We start from the raw sequence: 23,756 nt of genomic DNA, 5'->3' as shown, positions 1-23,756 counted from the left end.
GAAAATAATTAAAGTTTGGATGAATTTTATCAATTTTATTGTAAAATATATAAATTCTTTTGCGAAATTTTATGTAAATGTTAGATATTGAAAATACTTGAATTATTGCGAAAAATTTTAATAAAATGTTTAAAAAGAATTAGATTTCTATGAAAAATTTTGTTATTTTTGAAAATAATCGAATTTCTATGAAAAATTTTTGTTATTTTTGAAAATAATTGAGATTTTTATGAAAAATTTTGTTATTTCTGAAAATAATTGATTTTTTCATAAGAATTTTATAAAAATTGTTTTAAATAATTATTTTTTCGACATTTTATAAATATTATGAAAATTTTTATTTTAAATAATTGATTTCTTATGATAAACTTTATTTGTTAAAATAATTGAATTTTTTGAGATTAACTACTTTATAAAGAGTATTAATAATAATTGAATTTCTTCGATGAGTTTTATTATTTTTGAAAATAATTGAATTCTTGTTTACAATTTAATAAAAAAAAAATTTTTTAATTGAATTTTTATGAAAAATGTTATTATTAGTGAAAACAATTGAATTATTGTGAAGAATTGTATAAAAATTTGTTAAATAATTGATTTTTTCTAAATTTTTATTAAAAATTCTATTCTAAATTAATTGATTCCCTGTGAAAATCTTAATTATCTATGAAAATAATTGAAATTTGGATACATTTTATCAGTTTTTCTTCTAAATAATTGAATTCTTTTGCGAAATTTAATGAAAATTCTAGATAATAAAAATAATTGAATTTCGAATATTTTTTTTTTTAAATAAGTGAATTTCGAATATTTTTTCGAAAATAATTGAATTATTTTGTTGAATTTGATTATAATTTATAATTTTTGAGAATTGAATTGGGGAAAATTTTTCTCAAAAATTTGATCGATGGTGAATCTTATGAAGTGAAACAAATGCACTTTCACCTGACGTTTTTGTTTCATAACATTCTCTCATCAATTCCTGGTGTTTTTTTTTCTTCTTTTCGAAACGCGATTTATTGATATATATAAAGTTCAATAATGATAGAAAATAAAGGTTTGACCTGTGATTACTTTCCTTGACCGACAAGAAAAAAAAAAAGAGAGAGAGAGTCATGAAAATCCTTCGACAAGTGTTTATAATGTTTGCCATTCATTATACGACCACCAGGTGGACAGAAGAAAATTCACGACAGGTTCTGTGTGTTGAAAAAAAGAAAAATTCTAAAATTGAAAGTAGAAAGTTCTCTGTGTACACGAATTTTTATCCCTTTGAATGAGAAATTTTGCTAATGTAAAAATTTATGGTAATAAATTACTATTTTGCTAATGGTAATTCAGTTATTAGAAATATTTAGTGAAAGTATGAAAAAAAGTTTGCAAAAATGATTTTTTTTTTGCTAAAAAGAACATATAGACTTTTTTTTTTGAAAAGGACGTAATTTTTAATATTTGCCCTTCTTGCGATGTTGTTTCCAAAGCCGTGGACAATTCTAAGGCATCACAGTCAGGATTCACCTAACAGACTGGATCAAGTTTCGAAGAAGGTAAAAAAAAACCTGTCCCGCATCTTCTCCTTCTCATGCGCACCCTTTTGCTGATCTTCTTTCCCTCTGACACCCATGTCAATACAGAGAATCATCACCACCAACTGTAATCCATCCTTACTGTGCTGGAGTGTCGTCTAGACTCCCTGATTTTTCAGAACTTCGTCAAATTATCCCCTTTTTGTTTATTTCAAACTGAAAAAGTAAAAAAAAAAAAAAAATGGTTATCATTTTGTTTACATTTTTTTCAAGTTTTCATGCAATTTTCACACTCGATTTTCATTTTTGGAGAACTTTCGTCCCGAGGAAAATTTTTCCTGACTTCCTTGACCTGTGGCAACCCTAACTCTTGCAAAAAATATTCATTTACAAACATAAACAAAAATACACATTTCTTAGAATGAAATTTTATTTTTCCAATTTCGAAAATAAAATAATTCGTTTTTTTAAGTGTAAAGGAAAGGAGAGCAATATCGGTCGTGTTTTCGCTTTTCATGGAGAGCAAGTGAAGGTGGTGCAATGGAGCCTTTCAGAAAAGTCCATGAACGCACGTATACAAACTTATCCTCTTGAGTGTATAGTTTATAAATGTATAGTGATAGTGGCGTGGTATATAAAACGATGAACTATTCCACGTGACGTGTTGTACACTTTCTCCGACTTTCAAATTTCTTTTCGCTTGTGTATTTGTGTGTGTGAGAGTGTGCATTTGCTAGTATAACATAGTATAATAATCGTGTGCAACCTAAGCTGTTTAAAACCGCTCGCATAAGTCCGGACTTAAAGTCGTTGACCTTAGGCTCCTTACCTCGAGGTCGTCGGGTGGGATTTGATTTGACGCGATCGCAAATCGAGCGTTTTCCAATTGCATAATGAATCACTGTGCTGTTCATTAAAACAAACTCAATATTCATCAATTGTTTCGAATTTCCATTAGAATACATTTTTTTTTATTCTTTATTATTCAGGGCCCAATTTGTGTACCTAAACGATTTTTTCCTCAAGTTTGCTATTTTTTATACTATTATTCATTAAAAATTTATTTTTTTTATCAACGAATCTTTTGATAAACAAAATTCATTGTGTAATTCATGTGCAATTCATATGCAACTCTTGCACATATTTAATATATTTTTCTAGAATACATTTTTCTATAATAAGAAATTTATTTTTAAGATTTTCAATATCCGATCTTTACTCACCAAACTTTTCATCTAAATGTTCTTTTTAACTGAATTTTAAATAAAATTCTACCGTCAACATTTAATTATTTTCATAAATCATAAAAATTTCACAGGAATTCAATTATTTACAAAGTTTTTTTTATAAATTTCCTCACAATAATTCAATTATTTGCATAAATAATAAAACTTTTTATAGGGATTGAATTATTTTCAAATAAATAATAAAATTTAGGAATTTATTTAGGAATTCAAATTATTTTCATAAATAATAAAACTCATCGTAGAATTTCAATTATTTTTAATAAAATTTTAATCGATTTCCCCGAGAAATTGAATTATTCTTGAAAATTTTATTAATATTCGTCAAAAATATTCAATTATTTACAAAATTTTTGATAAAATTCTTTATGAGAATTCAATTTAAAGAAACGTTCAAAAATTCAATAAATTATTTTGATTTTGTATTTAAATAATTGATATCTCGAATATATATTTAAATAATTAGTAAAAATAATGGATTTATAGAAAAATTTAGTTAAAAGCAGTAAAAAATAATTGAATTTTAGAAAAATTGCAAATAATTGAGAAATTCAATTATTTTCAAAAGTAATAAAATTCTTGGCAAAATTTCAATTATTTTCAAAAATTTTTCTCTATTCAATCATATATTAAATATCTACCTATAGGCTATTTTAATAAAATTTTCCACAAGAATTTAATTATTTAAAAAAAGAAAATTTGATCAAATTCTACGCAAACTATTATTTTCATAAATAATAAAAATTTCCCAAGAATTTTATTATTTATAAATTTTTTAATAATTTCTTCGCAAAAATTCAATTATTTTCATAACTAATACAATTTTTTACAGAGATTCAATTATTTTCATCAATAATAAAATAACAATTTCAACAAAATCTCTTGATTAAATTCAATTATTTTCAAAAAGTTTAATAAAATTCCTTGATAAAATTTAATTTTCACAAATTTTTGTAAATTTCTTCAAAATATTCAACAACAATTTAATTATTTTAAGAAAAATTTAAAATAGTTCTTTACAAGAATCCAATTTTAAAAAATATTCAATTATTCAATAAATTATTTTTTTTTATTTAAATAATTGAATTCTTGTAAAATTTTTTAATAAAAATTAATTTAAAAATGAATTTCAGTTAAAATTTTAGATAATAATTGAATATTGAAAGCATTATAGTATGAATTTTCAGAAATAATTGAATTTCAATTATTTCTAAATTTTTTTTATAAATTTCTTCGCAATAATTAAATTATTTTCATAAATAAAAAATTTTTTTTTCAGGATTTCAATTATTTTCATAAATAATAAAATTCTTCGAAGAAATTCAATTACTTTTAAATTAATTTCAACAAAATTTCCTGTTTAAATTCAATTATTTTCAAAAAGTTTAATAAAATTTCGTGAAAATATTCAATTTTTAGAAATTATTATAAAATTCTTCAAAATATTTATTTATTTTTCAAAATTTTAATGAAATTCTTTGCAACAATTCAATTTTTTTAAAGAAAAGTTTGATAAAGTTCTTTACAAGAATCCAATTTTAACAAATTATTTTTTTTCTATTTAAATAATTGAATTCTCGTAAAATTTTCTAATAAAAATTGATTTAAAAATGAATTTTAGTTAAAATTTTAGATAATAATTGAATATTAAAATTATTGTAGCATGAATTATTTCAAGTTTTTATTTTCTAATATATATTTAATTGAAGAATTTCCGAATAATCGAAATTTTTGGTAAAATTAAATTGTACAAATGGATTTGAAAATTCTCAAAAAGAACTTTTTCGAAAATTATTAAAAATAATTTATTTAATGAAAAATTTTAGTCAACCCTGATTTTTTGAGTTTCTAAAAATTTTTAGAGTGAATCGCCAAATATTCCTTAAGGTCAGGGGAGGAAATCAAAATTTCATCTGGACATCAGGGAAAAACAAAATTAAAATTCTTATATTGCAACTCTGAACAGTTAACTACAAGTTGATTAATTAGTGATTTATTGTTATTACCTAAATAGAGTAATAAAAAGTAACGATTGTATTAATAAAAGATTTGTAAGAAGCTAATTAATTTTTATAAAAAAAGGAAAAGGAAAAAAAAATTTTCTCCATATTTCCTAATGATAATATTACACAAGGTTTTATAGAGATTTTTATCTACTATGATATATTAACTTGATTAGGAAATCAAGTTCGAAACGCGCAGGGTCGAATGTATATCTAAGAAAGGAACGATCTAATGATTTATTTAAGTTTTTGCGCTCTTATAGAAGAAGGGAGAGAGAGAGGGGAGGGGGGCACTTTGTAACTAAACGTTGAAAGCGAGGGACTTTCATTTTTCCCACCCGGTGCAACTATTGCAACATAATTGTAGGCATTATCGAATTACGTATAGCATTCGCTTTGAAACTTCTATATGATGGCAAAACGATTTTGAATTTTAGAAATGAAAACAAAAACAAATTGTCTCGTCTCTCCTTGAATTCTAAACGGATATCACTCTGTGAATTAAATTTAAAGATTTTTATTCCGATAGGGCCCGAATTTCCGGAAATGAGAAATTTTGACCGCAATAATAAATGGAGACGGAGAAAAGAGTTGTGAAGTGGGGTGTTCACTGAAATGGAAAAATGGGAATTTTTTTTCTTCTTTTTTTTTTTTTTTTTTTAATTCGTAATTTGTGATAAATTTGTGGCTATATTATTAACAAGAATGCCTTTTGTCGCTGTTGAATTATTAATCTTAATGGAGAAGAAAAATTATTTACCCGAAAAAAGATTGAGGGGAGAATTATTTTGGTAAATAAAATTGTTGTGACGTAATCTTAATATTATTTTTGTTAATAAGTTGGGTAAATTTTAGTTTTTTTTTTTAGGAAATTAATTTACGATTTTTGTTCCATTGAATTATGAAAAAAATAATAAAAATTAAAAATCAGAAGAAAAAAATAATAAAAATTAAAAATACGAAAAAAAATAAAATAAAAATAAACAATAACAAAAAATGATAATAAAAATAGAAGAAAATAAAAAATAGAGAAAGTAAAGAATAATAAAAACAAAAAAAAAATAGAAAATAAAAAAAAGATTAATGAAAATTAATATTCTATGGCAAATGTTTATAATTGGAAATTATTATTTTTTACAGGTGTCCATGAGTATAACGAAAAAATTGGATGAAGTGAGACTACTCGAATCAAGGAAAAGCGCACGACTTGCTTATTCGGATACTGATTTTGCCAGACTTGCTGACATGGCCGGGGATAGAAAACGATCATCTTCAAACTCTATCGATGTGCCAAATGCCAATGGGTAAGATTAGTTTTCTTCAATATTAAATTTTCCCCTTTCCAATTTTAATGAAAATGAAAATATTTCACTCAATTGTTCAATATGAAAATTTCATTTCAACCTTTGTCGCATAAATTATTATAGTAAGAAATTAAAAAAAAAAAAATTAGTCTGCAAATTTCAACATTGATAATTAATTTATATTTCAATAAAAATTCTCAATTAATATTAAATGAAAATTTGAAACTTAATTTATAATCGAATTTTAGAGATAATTTTGAATTTAATTTCAAGGAAAAAATTTGGAATTTAATCTCATTACAATTAAAATGTTTAAATGAATAAATTTTATTTAAATAAAAAATTTGAGTTTAATTTTATTCAATTTAAAAATTTAAATACGAATTTGAAAATTTTAAAAATTTAAATATGGATTTTAATTTAATTTTATGCAATTTTTAATTTCTAAGAATACATTCAAGAATTTTATTTATAATCAAAGGAAGAAAGAAATTAATAAAAAATAATGTAATAAAGCTCGATAAAATAATTAGAGGGTGAAATATTTTCCCCTTTTTTTTGTCTCGAACAAGCCCTTTTTAAAATCTAATATTTTTTTGTATTATTGTTTTCACATTCCCTTATATCAAAGTAAATATTGAATTTTTTCTTTTTTTTTGCTTCTGTATATAACAAAAAAGAAAAAAAATCTATTTTGGTTACAATCGCGCTACGAAGCGTGATTTGAGCCCAAGGGATCAAAGCATTGAATAAATCCGCTTTTGCTCTTATCCAGCACTCCTTTGTGTCCCTGTCACACATACTTGTCCATAGATTATCCTTAAAAATTTTCCTTTAAATAACAAATCACCGAAGGAAAGTAGTTTTCGCAAAAAAAAAAAATATTCCTCTGGAAAAAACGCGAGAGTTAATTGAATTATCTTTCAATTGTCTTTTGCATTCAGATTATTTTTTTTTTTTTTTTGAATTTGTTTGATATTTTCCAATATTTATTTTTGATTGTATCTGAAATTAAATTGAAATTAAAATGAAAGGAGTTGAAATTAAAATTAAAATTTGACTCGGAGTGATCGTTCAATACAGTAAATATTTTAACTAAGACGACCGAGTGAATATCAAAATTCTTTCCAGAAATTCAATTATTTTCAAAAAAATTTTCTTAATTCAATCGTTTTCAATATTCTTTTTTAATAAAATTCTCCAAAAGAATTCAATTATTAAACAAAAATTTTGATAAAATTCTACACAAAAATTCAATTATTTTCCCAAAAAAAAAAAAATTTCACACGAATTCAATTATTTAAAATAGAATTTTCATAAATTTTTCCCAAAAATTAATTATTTTAAAATTTTGTCATTAAATTCTTCACAGTAATTGAGTTAGTTTCCAAACTAATAAAATTCAATTATTTTAAATTTTTTTTATAAAATTCATGGAAAAATTTCAATTATTTAAAAACAAATTTAACAAAATTCTTCATGAATATTCAATTATTTTCTAAAATAATGAACATTTCACAGGAATTCAATTATTAAAAATGGAATTTGCATAAATTTTTTCGAAAAAAATCAATTGTTTGAAACTTTATATAAAATTTTTTGCAATAATTTAATTATTTTGTTAAATAATAAAACTCATTGCAGATTTTCAATTATTTTTAATACAATTTTAATCAAATTCATTAAAAAATGTAATTATTCTTTTTTTTTTTTTAATAATTCAATTCTTGGAACGAATTTTATTACATTTTTTAAAAAATAATTCAATTCTTGCAACGAATTTTATTACATTTTTTTAAAATAATTGAATTCTTTTGAGAAATTGTATAAAAACAGTAAATTTTGAAAATATTTTAATTTCAATAAAGAATTTTATTATTTGTGAAATGTAATTGAATTCTTGCAACATTTTTTGAAAATAATTCCATTTTTTGAGGAATTTATTTAAATTTGTATTAAAAATAATTGAAATCCTATGAAAAATTTTATTATTTATGAAAAAAATAATTGAATTCTTGCAACGAATTTTATTACATTTTTTTTTTAATAATTGAATTTTTTTGAGAAATTGTATAAAAACACTAGATTTTGAAAATATTTTAATTTCAGCGAAGAATTTAATTATTAATTTGTGAAATGTAATTGAATTCTTGCAAAATTTTTTGAAAATATTTTCATTTTTTGAGGAATTTATTTAAATTTTGTAACCTCAATATTTTACTCAACAATGATTTACTTTCCAAAATTCAAACAAAATAAATTTAGCAAAAATTAATAAAATTTAAGGTTACTTAGGAACGATTAAATGTGATGCAAAAGGGTGGGCGCCAGTCCTAAAAGGACACTCAACAAAATTCACAAAAGGGACAAAACAGATTTCTAAATAATTCCGAATAAACGAAGGCCACCAGGCTAATTACCGGCAATTATTTAAATTGAATTTATTTATTATCGGCACACGAGGCCACCAGGCTAAGTGTCGATCAATAAATACAAAAAAAATAAACATAAACAATATTCTCAAGATAATTTGATTGGCGATACACGACGGCTACCAAGCTAAGTATCGACAATCCCACACTAATCTCACAATAATAATATAAATCACGAATTCAATCTTCCTAAAATGTGTCCGGGCTAACTACAGTCCCATTACTTGGAAAATAGTAGAGGGGGTGGCTCGATGTCAAGTTTCAATTATTCATTCAAGAAAGAAAAGACAAATTAAATGAATTTCCATAATGACAATTTATTAATCAAAACATCAATTGAATTTAACATAATAATTTTAACAACGATTCTTAACAAAAAAGAAAAATTAGAAAGAAAAAGATTCTTTTCCTTTCATGATTCGAGTTCTGAATAGCAAAAAAAAATAAATTTGAAAAAGTGAGGTTATGATTAATTGATAATAAAATATTCAAACATTGATATCCAATTTTCCTCTGTAGGAGATCAAACGAAGAATTTTAAATAATACCGTTACAAATCATCAAGAAATCTTACTTTGAAAAATTGTTGACAACAAATTCCCACGAAACGGCAAACGACTCCCTCCTCGGAAATATATTCCTCGAGAAATGAAACCAAGATCTCCGAATGAATGGCCCAACAAAATTAATTAATTTTTATTTAATTATTATTGAAATTTAAAAGATTAATTAAGCAAAGATAAAACTTTTTCAAGACAAAGCGTCCTTCTATCAAGAAACCCAGAAAAAGAATGACAAAATTACTATTGTTTATTATCCCTATGGAGATTTGTTGCCAACCAAAAAAAATGAAAGTTACTCTAGTATACAATAATTCGCGATCATAATACAGTCTTCTGATTGGTGGATATTTCAAAAAGGAATCTTCCGATGAATCTTGATGGTAATTGAAAGTAGAACGAAATTTGAAAAGTAGAAACTTGATTATAGACAGAATAAATAGCTTGAAATGTTATTTGGAATATTTCTTCTAAAATGATGAATTTCTTCAAAAGAATTTGACGCTCGATGTTAGATCATTATTTTTCTCCTCCAATAGAATTATTTGTTGAACAAGAGATTAATGTTGAAATTCAAAAAGACTAATAACCACTTATGCATAAAAAGCTGGACTATGACGATCTTTCAGTCCCAAACTGACATAAAATCTTGAACAGAAACAGGTAATATGGGCCTTGTCTTCACGTAGCAATAGGAGTTTCAAATAAAGTTTGAAATATAATGAAACCTTCCAAAAGTAGAATGTTCTTGAATATTCCTCCAGGGAATTAAGTCAGTGTTATTTTCTAGATACTTGAAGTAGAGCTTGAGAATAATTGGCATTCCAAGAAAAATCCAAACAATTGGGTACGTCAGAGATATAAATTGAGAATCCAAAATTTAGGTTAGGTCAAATTATCCAAAAATTACTGTCCAATCACCAGAATAAGTCTTCACCATTTTCAATTTTCATAAAGTTGGCTCGCAAATTACATAAAACGAATAAAAAGGAACAAACAAATTAATTCTAAATTATTTAATAAAATAAATATTTTCAGAATCTCGAATCGTTTGGGAATTTTTGATTTAAGGAAGCTTTTATCATAAAGGTTATTCAATGAATTCAATAATAATTAAAAATACTTGTGAATTGTAAAATATCAAATTTTACCACGTCACAACTCTCCCCTTTTTAAATAGACCTTCAAGGTCTCAAAAAAAATTTTTAATCAATGAATCTAATTATCATCAATATAATTTGAACATATTTTTTTTTTTTTTTTTTTTTTTTTTTTTTTTTAATTTTATTTTACAAATAAAGATTTCAATAAGATTCAAAAAGCATTAATCAAAACTCAACGATTCGAAATTCCATCATTAGAAAAAGGTAAATCAACAAAATAATAAATTGAAATAATTGGTTATTGTGACATAAAAAAAATATCAATCTCAAGATCTCATAACCAAATCAAATCCATTAAATTTACAAAATCAATTACTTATTTTATTTTTAATAAGAAGGGTAAATCAACATTATTTAACAAACTAGAAAATTAGTAAATTCTTTATTCAAGATAAGAATAAAAAAAATAGTAAGTGATATTGACATTTCGAGTATTTAAGAACTAAACATAAATTTTTTTTTTTTTTTTTTTTTTTTTTTTTTTTTTAAGAACTAAAACAGATTTTAAAATGTCAAATGAATAAAAAAAAAAAATAAAGAATTCCTTTATTAAATGAAATAAACGAAATTAAAACATTTTTTAATATTAATAATAATATCAATAAAAGAAAAAAAAATTTTAAACATCTTTGAAACGCGAAGAATCTTAATTAGTTTCCTGAATCTTGTCTCTTTTGGCGAGTAGATAAATAGCGGCTGGTATAAGGACCATATTTATGATAGTCCTCTGAGCAAATCGGACAGTCAGCAACAGTGTAATATTTCAAGCCACAATTAAAACAGATGGGAAAATAGATTGGTTCCGGACAATCTATAATGAAATGGTCAGATGCCATACAACGCCAACATCCATTCCATCCATTTTTTTTATACCAAAATAACATCTCGTCAGTCACGGTAGCAGGTCTTTCGATGTTAAGAGAAAGGAGTGAAGGAATTTGTGGGGGTTGATTATTTAGAGAAGGCTGTCGGTTAGGGTAAACGAAATTAGCAGCAAGAATTGGATTTTCTATTGGTAATTTTTGATAATTAGGAGGTGGCGGATAGATCATGATTATTGCAGGCTTCTCGATGTCAAGATCGATCTCCTCGGAAAGATCATCGGAGTCGGAGTCAGAGGAAGGAGAAAGAGAAGGAGCCCGACAATCATAACCGATACATGAAGAATTAGTGGAGCTTGATTCGTCTAAGTCGGGTAAAACGTCAGAATCAGATGTCTCGTCATGAGCAGATATCTCGGCTCTATCCTGACTTTTAGTTAAATTGAGTGTTTCAATTCGTTTCTCGATGTCGACAAGTGTATTAACGGTAGCGGGTGTCTCGATGGGAACAGATATTCCAGTAGAAGCAGTTTCATTAATCTGATCGAGTGTTTCGGCAGGACCGACAGGAAAAGAATCGGTAGAATCCGAAGAAGAATCAGAATCATTAGAGGAGTCAGAATAGTCCTCTAATTTTATTAGTTCGAGAATTGGCGGTAATTTATGCATTTTCCGCAATTTGGTCAATTTTTATTCTAAAACAAATAAATCACAAAAAAAAATTATTAGCAAATATAGGGTTTTAGGTCTTGAACATGTGATTTGAAATTTTTAGTTTCATCGAAATTGGAGATTAGGTAAACAGTAGGAGAAAGGACTCTTAAGACTTTATATGGACCAATATATTTAGGATTTAGTTTGGCTGAGACATGTTTTACTTTTGAAGATAATTCACGATTACGAGTAAGAACCAAATCACCAATTTTATACTTAAATTCACGTCTCTTATTATTGAAATATTTTGATTGTTTAGCGAAAGATTCATCTAAATTTTTAATTATCCAATCTTTTAAATTTTCGATCTTTTTCATTCTATTTTCCCATGATTCTATTGAAGATTCCTCTACATTTAAATCAATATTTCCCTTTGATTTGTTTAGACAATTTATAGGTTTGGGGTCTCGACCGAAGTTGAGGAAAGCAGGACTAGTTTTTAAGGACGAGTGATGAGAACTATTGTAAGCGAATCTAAAGTCTGATAGATGTTCATCCCATAATCTGTGGTCTTTTCCTATATATGAAACAACCATAGTTTTGAAAATTCTATTTACACGTTCCACAGGGTTGGATTGAGGATGATACGGAGGTGATGTAGTATGAACAATTCCGAATTCCTTTGTTAAAGTTTCCATAATATTATTGATAAATTCGGTTCCGTTATCCGTATGAAGAACTTGAGGAGTTCCCCATCTATTAATAATAAGTTCTTGGAAGGATTCTTTAACCTTTTTACCATTAGCTACGCGAAGTGGAATACATTCTACCCATTTTGTAAATAAATCCTGAAAAATTAATATATAAAGATACCCAGATTTACTACGAGGAAAAGGGCCCATAACATCCGCAGCTACTACAACCCATGGTTCATCAATCACCCTATGACCCATAAGACCAGGTGGAGCTTTTTGATCAACCTTACACATTTGACATATTTCACACTTCTTTATATAATTTTGTACATCTTGAAAACATCCAGGCCAATAATAATATAAAGATATCCTTTTAAATGTTTTCTCGACACCTAAATGACCAGACTGTACAGAATCATGACATTCGACAAAAATAGAATTCCGCTCATCATCATTTGGAACTAACTTCCAAGCGTTCAAATCACTTACTAAAGCTGATATAATCTGATTTGGTTTATAATGATACAACTTTTCATTTATGATAATCCAATTTGGATATCTTTCCGGATAATTTTTTACAGAAATAAAGCGACGAATATACCATGAATCGTTCGGATTCTTGACTAAATTTATTCTCTCTTTAGGGACTTCATAAATTCTAGAAAGAGCATCGGGTACACAATGAAATTTACCTTTCCTATGAACTATTTCAAAATCATATTCCATTAACGACAAAGACCAACGAGCCAATCTTCCGGTGGGATTCTTGAGATTCTGTAACCATTTTAGGCTAGCATGATCTGTAACCACCGTGAAGTGATAACCCTCGAGATATTCCCTATACTTTTTAACTGCCCAAATTATTGCCAAACATTCCAATTCTGTAGTAGTATAATTCTTTTCAGCATTTAGAAGAGAACGACTACCATATGCAATTACTTTTTCCTTATCATCAATCCTTTGTATGAGAACAGCACCTAAGCCTGAAGTACTGGCATCCGTATGTACTTCGAAGGGATAATTAAAATCCGGGCATGATATAATTGGTGCATTAACTAAACAATCTCTAATTTTAGCAAAAGCTGAATTTTGAGACTCAGACCAAATCCATTTTTGAGATTTCTTAAGCAATAAATTTAAAGGGGCTGCAATAACAGAAAAATTTGGAATAAATCTCCTATACCAGGAAGCCATGCCAAGAAATCTCCTGATTTCCTTAACATTGCTTGGAGTGGGGTATTCTAGAATTGAAGAAACCTTGTCAGGATCGACACCAAGACCATTTTCATTGACAATATAACCAAGATATTTAACTTGAGAACAACAAAATTCACATTTACTTGCATTCAATCTCAAGTTAGCATTTTTGATTTCTTTCAATACTTTCCCTAGCCAAACCAAGTGATCCTCAAAAGTTTCAGAAATTATAATTACGTCATCCATATATACAAAAGCATGAGGTTCCATTTCTGGTCGAATTAAGGTTTCCATCATCCGTTGGAATGTTGCAGGCGCATTTGTTAAGCCAAACGGCATTCTCTTAAATTGGAAATGTCCTTTTCCAGGAACTGAAAAAGCGGTCTTTTCCCTACTACTTATTTCGAGAGGAACATTCAAGAAACCTTTATGAATATCAATTTTGGATATAAATTTAGCCTTATTTAACTTATCAAGAATCATATTTATTTTTGGAAGAGGATAAGCATCCTTTTTGGTGATAGCATTTAATTTTCTAAAATCCAAACAAAAGCGATAAGTTCCATCGGGCTTCTTAATCATAACAATGGGACTGGACCATCCACTATTCGAGAGCTCTATAATATCATCTAATAACATTTGATCTATTTCTAGAAACATGAGTTGTAATACTTTAGGTGAAACTGAATAGAATCGCTGCTTAATTGGCGGATGACCATCTACATTTATGTAATGTTCTGTAAGATTAGTTAAGCCGGGTTTTTCTTCACAATGAGGAACTTCATCTTTAATAAATTGTTCAAGAATTTTGACTTGTTCAGGTGTTAACTCACTTAAACCACAACACACCTCAGGTTTTGAATTTTCAAGAATGAAATCGAATGTCTTAAAAGGATTTGAATTATACATCCATTTTCTATTTTCATAATCTATCGAGACTCCAAATACTTTAAGAAAATCCAAACCAATAACAAAATCTACAGGTAAGGAATTGAGAACCCTAACTTTCATTAATCTGGCCTTTACTCCAAGTTCCATTGGAATAACTATTTCTTCAGAAACAGTTTGAACTGAACTATCCGCGATTTGTACTAATCCAAAACTTTCTTCAACTTTTAGTCCCAATTTACTAGCTAATTCAAGTCCCTTTTGTCCTATAAACGATCTAGTAGCACCACTGTCCACTAATGCTTTCACTTTATTCCCAAGGATATGAATATTAACATACATTAAGGGTTCTGAACCATACATACATTCGGGAACATACGAGACATCAGAAACATTGAAAAGATTAGATTTATTGATTTTTTTATTTTCCGTATTTTTACTTTCATCAAATTTAATATCATCGTCAAGAAGAGTTTTCGATTGAGAATCCACATCAGTATTAATTTCTAATTTAGTTTGATTTGATAATTCAGATTTCTCGGAAAAATCAATTAAATTATTTTCATTTTTAGAGGAAGAATTTACGAAAGAATTGAAATTCTCGTTTTCTGATTTAATTCTAATAAAGTCACAATCAATAATTTTATCTAATTCATTTTCATTTAAGAAATATCTTCCATTTTCACAGAAAATTGTAAAATCGAAATCTTTAGGCATATATGCTCCATTAAATTCGGACAAATCAGAGGATGAGTCTAAATACAAAATTTCGATTAATTTGAGAGCTACCAATTTTCGACATTTGTTTCGCTTTTTAATTACAGGAAGTTTATTAATCGAGGGCTTTACAACATTATCTAGAGACGTATTCGCCCAATCAGACGACTCTAATTCTAGTTTTCCTTACACTTAGGACATTCTGTACGAATTACATCTTTCTTTCCACAACGAAAGCAAAACTTTCCCCTAGTTTTATCACATTCATCAAATCTATGACCGGGCTCATCACAATTCCAACAAATTAGTTTTCGAGATTCCTTTTTCTCCTCGACGTTAATGAAAGGATTGTTCGACGATTGAACTTTTTCAGTACTTTTTGGATTATTTTGATTTTTAGATTTATTGTTTTTCGAGTTTGACTGAGAATTTTGAAGATTTTTCGGTTTATCATTTTCTTTAATAGAAAGAACAAAATCTACTAATTGATCAGAGTTCGAATAATTTTCGAGATTGACTTCATCCAAAAGATGAACTAATTCCCTTTGTCCTTTATTTCTATTACGAGGGGGTTCTCTATACGCAAGATCAGGTAATAGAGATCTCTCAGGTAATGGTGGAGGTTTATACGATTTACTAACAAAATGACTTTTCTCGATTGAAATAGCCATTTGTTCGAATTGAGCGATGCTGACAATAGAATGTCTCGGGATGACTAATTGAAATCTAGGCAGAAGGTTCCTATGAACAAAACTAATTTCTTCATTTTCCGATAAACGCGGTTCGACACGATCGAAATAAGATATCATACATGTAAAGAAATCAGCAACACGTTCAAATTCACCTTGAGTCCTCTTATAGATTTCTTGACGCAATTCAAACTGAAAATCTATATCCCCAAAACGTGATCTAAATGCTCTTGAGAAATCAATAAAATTTCTCCAATTATTCCGCATTCCATAAAACCATTTGGAAGCTATTCCCGTGAGAAGAAAAGGTATTACTTTAATTAAAGTATAATCATCTACGCGGAAAATATCTCTTCCATCTTCTATTTTAGTGATAAATGCCTCTGGATCTTCAGATCTAGAGCCTGAAAATTTCAAACCCCATTTTTGCATGATTTCGAGTGTTTTAGTGGCTGAATTATGATAACCTCTATAACCGTTTGAGAAACCTTGTCCACGAGAATTATATTCATAATTCAAATCAGAATCATTATCGCTATCAAAAGAATTTCGTAATTTTTGTCTCGGTTCATAATATTCATTGCGAGGAATATTATACTTTGAATCTTTTTGAAGTCTATCTGTCCTGTTATTATCAAATTTTGAATTATTATATCTAGAATCATCAAATCTAGAATCATCATATTTTGAATTATCGAATCTTTGATTGTCATACCTAGAATTGTCAAATCTTGAATCATAACGAGATTCATCAACAATTCTTTCTCTATATCGAGAATCATTCCTATCCCAATAATTATTTCTTTCCTGAAAATTACTTTTCTCTCTAGATTCATTTTTATCCTGATAATTACTTTTCTCTCTAAATTCATTTTTATCCTGATAATTACTTTTCTCTCTAAATTCGTTTCTATCCTGATAATTACTTTTCTCTCTAAATTCGTTTCTATCCTGATAAGTACTTTTCTCTCTAAATTCGTTTCTATCCTGATAATCATTTTTCTCTAAAGAATCGTTTCTATTTTGATAATTACTTTTCTCTCTATATTCATTTCTATCCTGATAATCATTTTTCTCTAAAGAATCATTTGATTTAGAATTTGTCCTGTCACGATTTTCCTGATATTGATTAAAATCGGAATTGTTTTTGGGAGCATTATTTTCGGATGTAGAAATTATATTATTCCCTACAATGTCTTGTCTAGATTGAAGAGGTTCTGAAATTTCATCTGAAGGACGAAATGTTACTCTACGTCTATTTTCATTTTCGATAAAATAATTTCTAGAAATCGAATTTCCAACATTATTTGGAGTTAGATTTGGTGGAACTAAATTCTCATAATTTCTATTTCCAAAATGACTCGAATGAAAAGAATCATCTCTAGGGTAGAAAATTTCAGATCTATAATTTACATCCTCACGAACAATTAATCTTTGAGGATTCCTATTTTGATTGATGTTAGTCGGGGAACGAATTTCATTCGAATCTTCATTTAATGAAATCAATTGAGAAGAATTTTCGTTATTTTCTAACCTATTAATGTCAGAATTATTTGGTCGTTCGGAATTCGAAAAATTTCCCCAAGAATCAAGAGTCCTAATACTTTCTAAATCATGTCCGTCATGATTTTCTGACTGATTTAAATTTTGTCCTAAATTTGGAGATAACAAATCTTGTCGTTGCAAAAATTTTAAAAGTCGATTTCGTTTTGCAGTAATGGCTCCGACAGCAGTCAAGCCTCTATCCCTCAACTCATCGCCAAGTTGATAATTGTTTAAATCATAGATCCACGCGTGAGGATCGTTTGAAGCCATTGTTAAATAAATTTAACAAATCTCAGCCAAATAAAATCGAAAATGATAATTTAAATAAATTCCCCTGAAACAAATTTACTTTAGAAAATATATCGAGATTTCTAAAATAATATGAAATTTTGTTTCAAAAGAAGGAGCAATAAGGATAAGGACAAACAGTCAGTTAAAAAAAAAAATATTCGAATTGTCAAATTAATATAATCAATTAATTATATTATTAATTCAATTTAGCTTCTTGAATAATATTAATTTATTATTCAAATAAATTTTTATTTATGAATAGTCATTTCTTGAAATTCAAATTTTAATTCCTTGAGCTGTCAAAATAAACAAAGAATTACATAACCTCAATTTCACAAAATTAAAGTCTTTTCTTTTTGAATGAAATATTTTATTAATATATTTTAATTGGCTATGCCCCCACGTTGGGCGCCAAATTGTAACCTCAATATTTTACTCAACAATGATTTACTTTCCAAAATTCAAACAAAATAAATTTAGCAAAAATTAATAAAATTTAAGGTTACTTAGGAACGATTAAATGTGATGCAAAAGGGTGGGCGCCAGTCCTAAAAGGACACTCAACAAAATTCACAAAAGGGACAAAACAGATTTCTAAATAATTCCGAATAAACGAAGGCCACCAGGCTAATTACCGGCAATTATTTAAATTGAATTTATTTATTATCGGCACACGAGGCCACCAGGCTAAGTGTCGATCAATAAATACAAAAAAAATAAACATAAACAATATTCTCAAGATAATTTGATTGGCGATACACGACGGCTACCAAGCTAAGTATCGACAATCCCACACTAATCTCACAATAATAATATAAATCACGAATTCAATCTTCCTAAAATGTGTCCGGGCTAACTACAGTCCCATTACTTGGAAAATAGTAGAGGGGGTGGCTCGATGTCAAGTTTCAATTATTCATTCAAGAAAGAAAAGACAAATTAAATGAATTTCCATAATGACAATTTATTAATCAAAACATCAATTGAATTTAACATAATAATTTTAACAACGATTCTTAACAAAAAAGAAAAATTAGAAAGAAAAAGATTCTTTTCCTTTCATGATTCGAGTTCTGAATAGCAAAAAAAAATAAATTTGAAAAAGTGAGGTTATGATTAATTGATAATAAAATATTCAAACATTGATATCCAATTTTCCTCTGTAGGAGATCAAACGAAGAATTTTAAATAATACCGTTACAAATCATCAAGAAATCTTACTTTGAAAAATTGTTGACAACAAATTCCCACGAAACGGCAAACGACTCCCTCCTCGGAAATATATTCCTCGAGAAATGAAACCAAGATCTCCGAATGAATGGCCCAACAAAATTAATTAATTTTTATTTAATTATTATTGAAATTTAAAAGATTAATTAAGCAAAGATAAAACTTTTTCAAGACAAAGCGTCCTTCTATCAAGAAACCCAGAAAAAGAATGACAAAATTACTATTGTTTATTATCCCTATGGAGATTTGTTGCCAACCAAAAAAAATGAAAGTTACTCTAGTATACAATAATTCGCGATCATAATACAGTCTTCTGATTGGTGGATATTTCAAAAAGGAATCTTCCGATGAATCTTGATGGTAATTGAAAGTAGAACGAAATTTGAAAAGTAGAAACTTGATTATAGACAGAATAAATAGCTTGAAATGTTATTTGGAATATTTCTTCTAAAATGATGAATTTCTTCAAAAGAATTTGACGCTCGATGTTAGATCATTATTTTTCTCCTCCAATAGAATTATTTGTTGAACAAGAGATTAATGTTGAAATTCAAAAAGACTAATAACCACTTATGCATAAAAAGCTGGACTATGACGATCTTTCAGTCCCAAACTGACATAAAATCTTGAACAGAAACAGGTAATATGGGCCTTGTCTTCACGTAGCAATAGGAGTTTCAAATAAAGTTTGAAATATAATGAAACCTTCCAAAAGTAGAATGTTCTTGAATATTCCTCCAGGGAATTAAGTCAGTGTTATTTTCTAGATACTTGAAGTAGAGCTTGAGAATAATTGGCATTCCAAGAAAAATCCAAACAATTGGGTACGTCAGAGATATAAATTGAGAATCCAAAATTTAGGTTAGGTCAAATTATCCAAAAATTACTGTCCAATCACCAGAATAAGTCTTCACCATTTTCAATTTTCATAAAGTTGGCTCGCAAATTACATAAAACGAATAAAAAGGAACAAACAAATTAATTCTAAATTATTTAATAAAATAAATATTTTCAGAATCTCGAATCGTTTGGGAATTTTTGATTTAAGGAAGCTTTTATCATAAAGGTTATTCAATGAATTCAATAATAATTAAAAATACTTGTGAATTGTAAAATATCAAATTTTACCACGTCACAATTTATATTAAAAATAATTGAAATCCTTTGAAAAATTTTATTATTTATGAAAATAATTGAATCTTGTAACGAATTTTTTGAATTCTTTTTTAAAATAATTGAAATCCTATGAATAATTTGATTATTTATGAAAATAATTGGATTTTTTTGAGAAATATTGTATAAAAATAGATTTTGAAAATATTTTTATTTCAGTAAAGAATTTCATTATTTGTGAAATATAATTGAATTTTTCCAAAAAAATTTTGAGGAATTAAATTTGTATTAAAAATAATTGAAATCCTATGGAAAATTTTATTATTTATCAAAATAATTGAATCTTGCAACGAATTTTTAGAATTGTTTTAATTGAAATTCTGTGAAAAATTTTATTATTTATGAAAATAATTGAATTCTTACAACGAATTTTATTACATTTTTTTTTTAATAATTAAATTAAAGTAATAAATCAGAATTATAAGCAAAATATAATTGGTTTTTAAAATAAACTTTTTTAAAGCAAATTATAATTGGTTTTTAAAACAGGAATGAGTAATTTTAGTGTCGAGTGTTTCTTTCTGTAACAAGTGTAGAATTGTTTTTAGTGTTTCTTTTTTGTTTTGGTAAAACTGAAGGGAAGTTTGTGCTCGATGACTGTCCCTGCGATTGCTCACTGCTCTGACTCAGTAGACTGTGAACGCACCCTCGCTGCACACCTGTCCTCACCTTTACCATGGAACGCATCTCCCTGTAAAATCATAGCTTTCTCGTGTGAATCGACTAAATCCCAGTCGACCTCGGCCTCCCTCCTCTATTTAATACACAAACACACACACACCTTGTCAATTCTCTTCATAGGGCACCCTTCTTCGGACTCTATCGTTATTTCACAGTTCTCAAAGGAAAAACATATTCCACAATATTGTTAGGAGATAAAAATTATTTTTCATCAACTCTTTAATTGACCTTTCAAAGTTCCTTCCATTTTCTTCGTTGTACTCAAATTGATAATCCTCTTTTGAAAATTTCCCATCTCGAAGGAAGCAATTATTTCGTCTTTTCACTGCGGGAAAACGAAAACAAATTATTACTTTAATTTCTTGTTTATTATTTTTGGATTATTTCAGGTTGTAATAGTTTTTAAAAAGCAGGAGTCGAATACTATGTAAATGCTAGTACAGCGGGAATTAAAAAGAAAAATAAGGAAAAATTGGACATTTTTAACATACGGATACGAATTTCTTAGTCGATTATCGAAAAATGAATTTGGAAAGTTCGCCTTGCGAAGATATACCTGAAAAAAAGAGAAATAGGGAAGAAAATAAAAACTCTACCTGGTCAAAGAACTTGAATTCTTGGTGGGGCTCTAAAGCTCTAACCCACTCCCTGATTCCTATCCTATACAAGTCTTTTTTTCTCTCTCTCTCTCTCTCTTTCTCTCGTGTCTTCTCTCCCTCGCTCTCTTTGAAATGCCTACTCGCCAAGGGTGGAACGGCCTCCCAATGTCTGGAGCTCGTAGCAACGACCTAAAAACTCGACGTTTCGGTTCTCGTTCCATCTTTTATTTTCGGAGAATCACACAGTATTTTGTATTTTTCACTTTTCCACTTCTGCTTTCCAAAAGGAGCATCATCCAACTTTATATTCTTTATCTCGAAACGCTAGAAATAAAAGAAACATTAAAGTGCTTTGCAAAAAAGAAAAATTTCTCCTCACACAAATTTAGCAATTTTTTCTTCTTCTTTTTTATAGTTTTGAATTCGTAAATTAGTTCTATATTAATAAATAGCAAAGTGAATTTCTGTTTATGTTAATTAATAGCAAAGCTTCGAATTCGTAAATTTTTTTTCTATTTCACAGTATTTACCAATTTTGAACCAATTCAACAGTTTGTTGAATTTAATTTTAAAAAAAGTCAAGGAAAAAGAAAATAAAATTTTTCTGTCAACCCTGATTAGAGAAGACTCTAATATGATTTTTGAGACGAGGAATTTAAAAGGAAAAAAATTGCATAGGTGTGAAGTTTTTTTTTCGTGAGTCAAAGGTAGAATGTATGTGTGTGCAAGAGGAGATGAAAAAAAGAATGTTTTGAGAGAGAAAAAAAGAGCCACCCTTTTTTTTTGAATATACGGGTTTGAGTTCTTCGGACACACACACACTCTTTTTGGTTCCTAAGTTGGCAACAAGAATCTCTACACAAAGAGATATTCGGGCTTTCAAATAATGTTAGTCCTTTGCTGCTGTCTGGCCTCAGGTTAGTTACCTGTCCATGGGGCCCGACCAAGTCTGCACCTGGCCTTGCTTGACCTACCCCACATGAGTTGGAGGGAGAGAAATCACAAAGGAAGGAGAAATCCTCTGTTACCCACAGTCTCAAAACATACGCAGTAGTTTTACTTCAAATCGCAATCCCGTTTTATTAGCGTCAAATCCATTTTCACATTCCTTTTTTGCTATCATTTTATTTTTTTGCACTATTTCTCTCTTATTTTATCTATAAGTTTCTTTTGTTATTCCACTAACAGTACTTACACTACGTGCCCCTTTGATTTGAATTCTAATTTGAATATATTTCTCCCGATGTTTTTATTCCCGTTTCACTTTATTTATTGATTTATTGTTATTGAAAAGTATACGAAAGATTTTCGAAAACAATTTGACAGTTTGTTATGGTGAACATAACCTAGAAACTTTGAAACCGATTTCGATTCGATTTTCGAATCGATACTTCGAAAGAATCGATACTTCCAAAATCGATTTAAACTCCCGGAGTTCCGGACGAAAGGAAAAGATGGAAAAGATTATCAACGAACATGAATGAATTAAAAATTCTTTTATTTATTTAGATTATTTAGTAATGTAATGTTATCAAATTTAAAAATTTGTAGGTTAAATAAAAAGTCGAATTATAAATCTCAAATTTAGAATTTAATTGAATTGGATTTTTTCAAATTTGAATTTCGCGCCAGTTAGTTAAAAGGAAAAAAATAGTGGCAGCCCTTATGTCAATTGCCAACTTCAGGTAGTAGTGCTAATTTGTAAACTTTGTGAATACAAACAATCATAATTTGTCTCGAAGCTCGAAGGAAACAAATTATATTAATTAAAAACTGAAATTACATTATTCTAAGATGAAAAAGTGGAAATATCGTTAAGTAATAAAGCTAATAAGTTGATATTATGTCAAGCAGACATTAAGTAAGATTGAAATTACAGTAATTGACAGTTTCTCTGATGAATAGAGGTTATGTTGGCTAACAATTCAATTAAAATTGTTGTGATGACAAGAATACGTTGATCACGTTGATGATTGTCGCTTGAATCTAGTGATAGATTGGATCAAGAAGACTAGTATTTTCGGGTAATATATATTTTTTCTTTTTCTTGTCAATAGTTTTTTTAAGGGCATTGGGTGACATTGAAAATATTTCTCGATTGTTTTGCTTTTTAAACCCCCATTTTTTCTATATACTGTGTTGATTTGTGGTCGCTCGTCATGATTCCGTTATAATAAACACTTGTAGCTGAGTTCAACAGCTTGTGAAAGAATATCAGGAGAAAGAGAGGAAAATGTATTTGTGTATGGTGTATGTGTTTTTGAGAAGAGGGAGGTTAGAGAGCATAGAACGAGTTGAGTTTAATTAGTTTCCCCTGCTTACGTACAGGGAACTCGTTACAGTA

The 23,756-nt window shown here is 27.7% G+C and overlaps 1 protein-coding gene across 5 annotated transcripts in view; it reads left to right on the top strand.

Annotated features, from left to right (window-relative positions):
• LOC122506926 (zinc finger protein 704) overlaps positions 1 to 23,756 on the top strand; it is a 138,684-nt gene that overhangs the window by 34,123 nt on the left and 80,805 nt on the right. For all 5 annotated transcript variants that reach the window (XM_043619358.1, XM_043619356.1, XM_043619357.1 and 2 more), the window contains one exon: positions 5,914 to 6,077. In XM_043619358.1, the coding sequence (XP_043475293.1) occupies positions 5,914 to 6,077 (164 nt within the window). The remainder of the gene's footprint in view (positions 1 to 5,913; positions 6,078 to 23,756) is intronic.

The sequence above is a fragment of the Leptopilina heterotoma genome, unplaced genomic scaffold (genome assembly GCF_015476425.1).
Source record: "Leptopilina heterotoma isolate Lh14 unplaced genomic scaffold, ASM1547642v1 Lhet_44, whole genome shotgun sequence".
In the NCBI taxonomy this organism is placed as follows: domain Eukaryota; kingdom Metazoa; phylum Arthropoda; class Insecta; order Hymenoptera; family Figitidae; genus Leptopilina; species Leptopilina heterotoma.
Note: the sequence above shows the minus strand (reverse complement) of the source record. Positions and strands in the feature narration are given on the sequence as shown.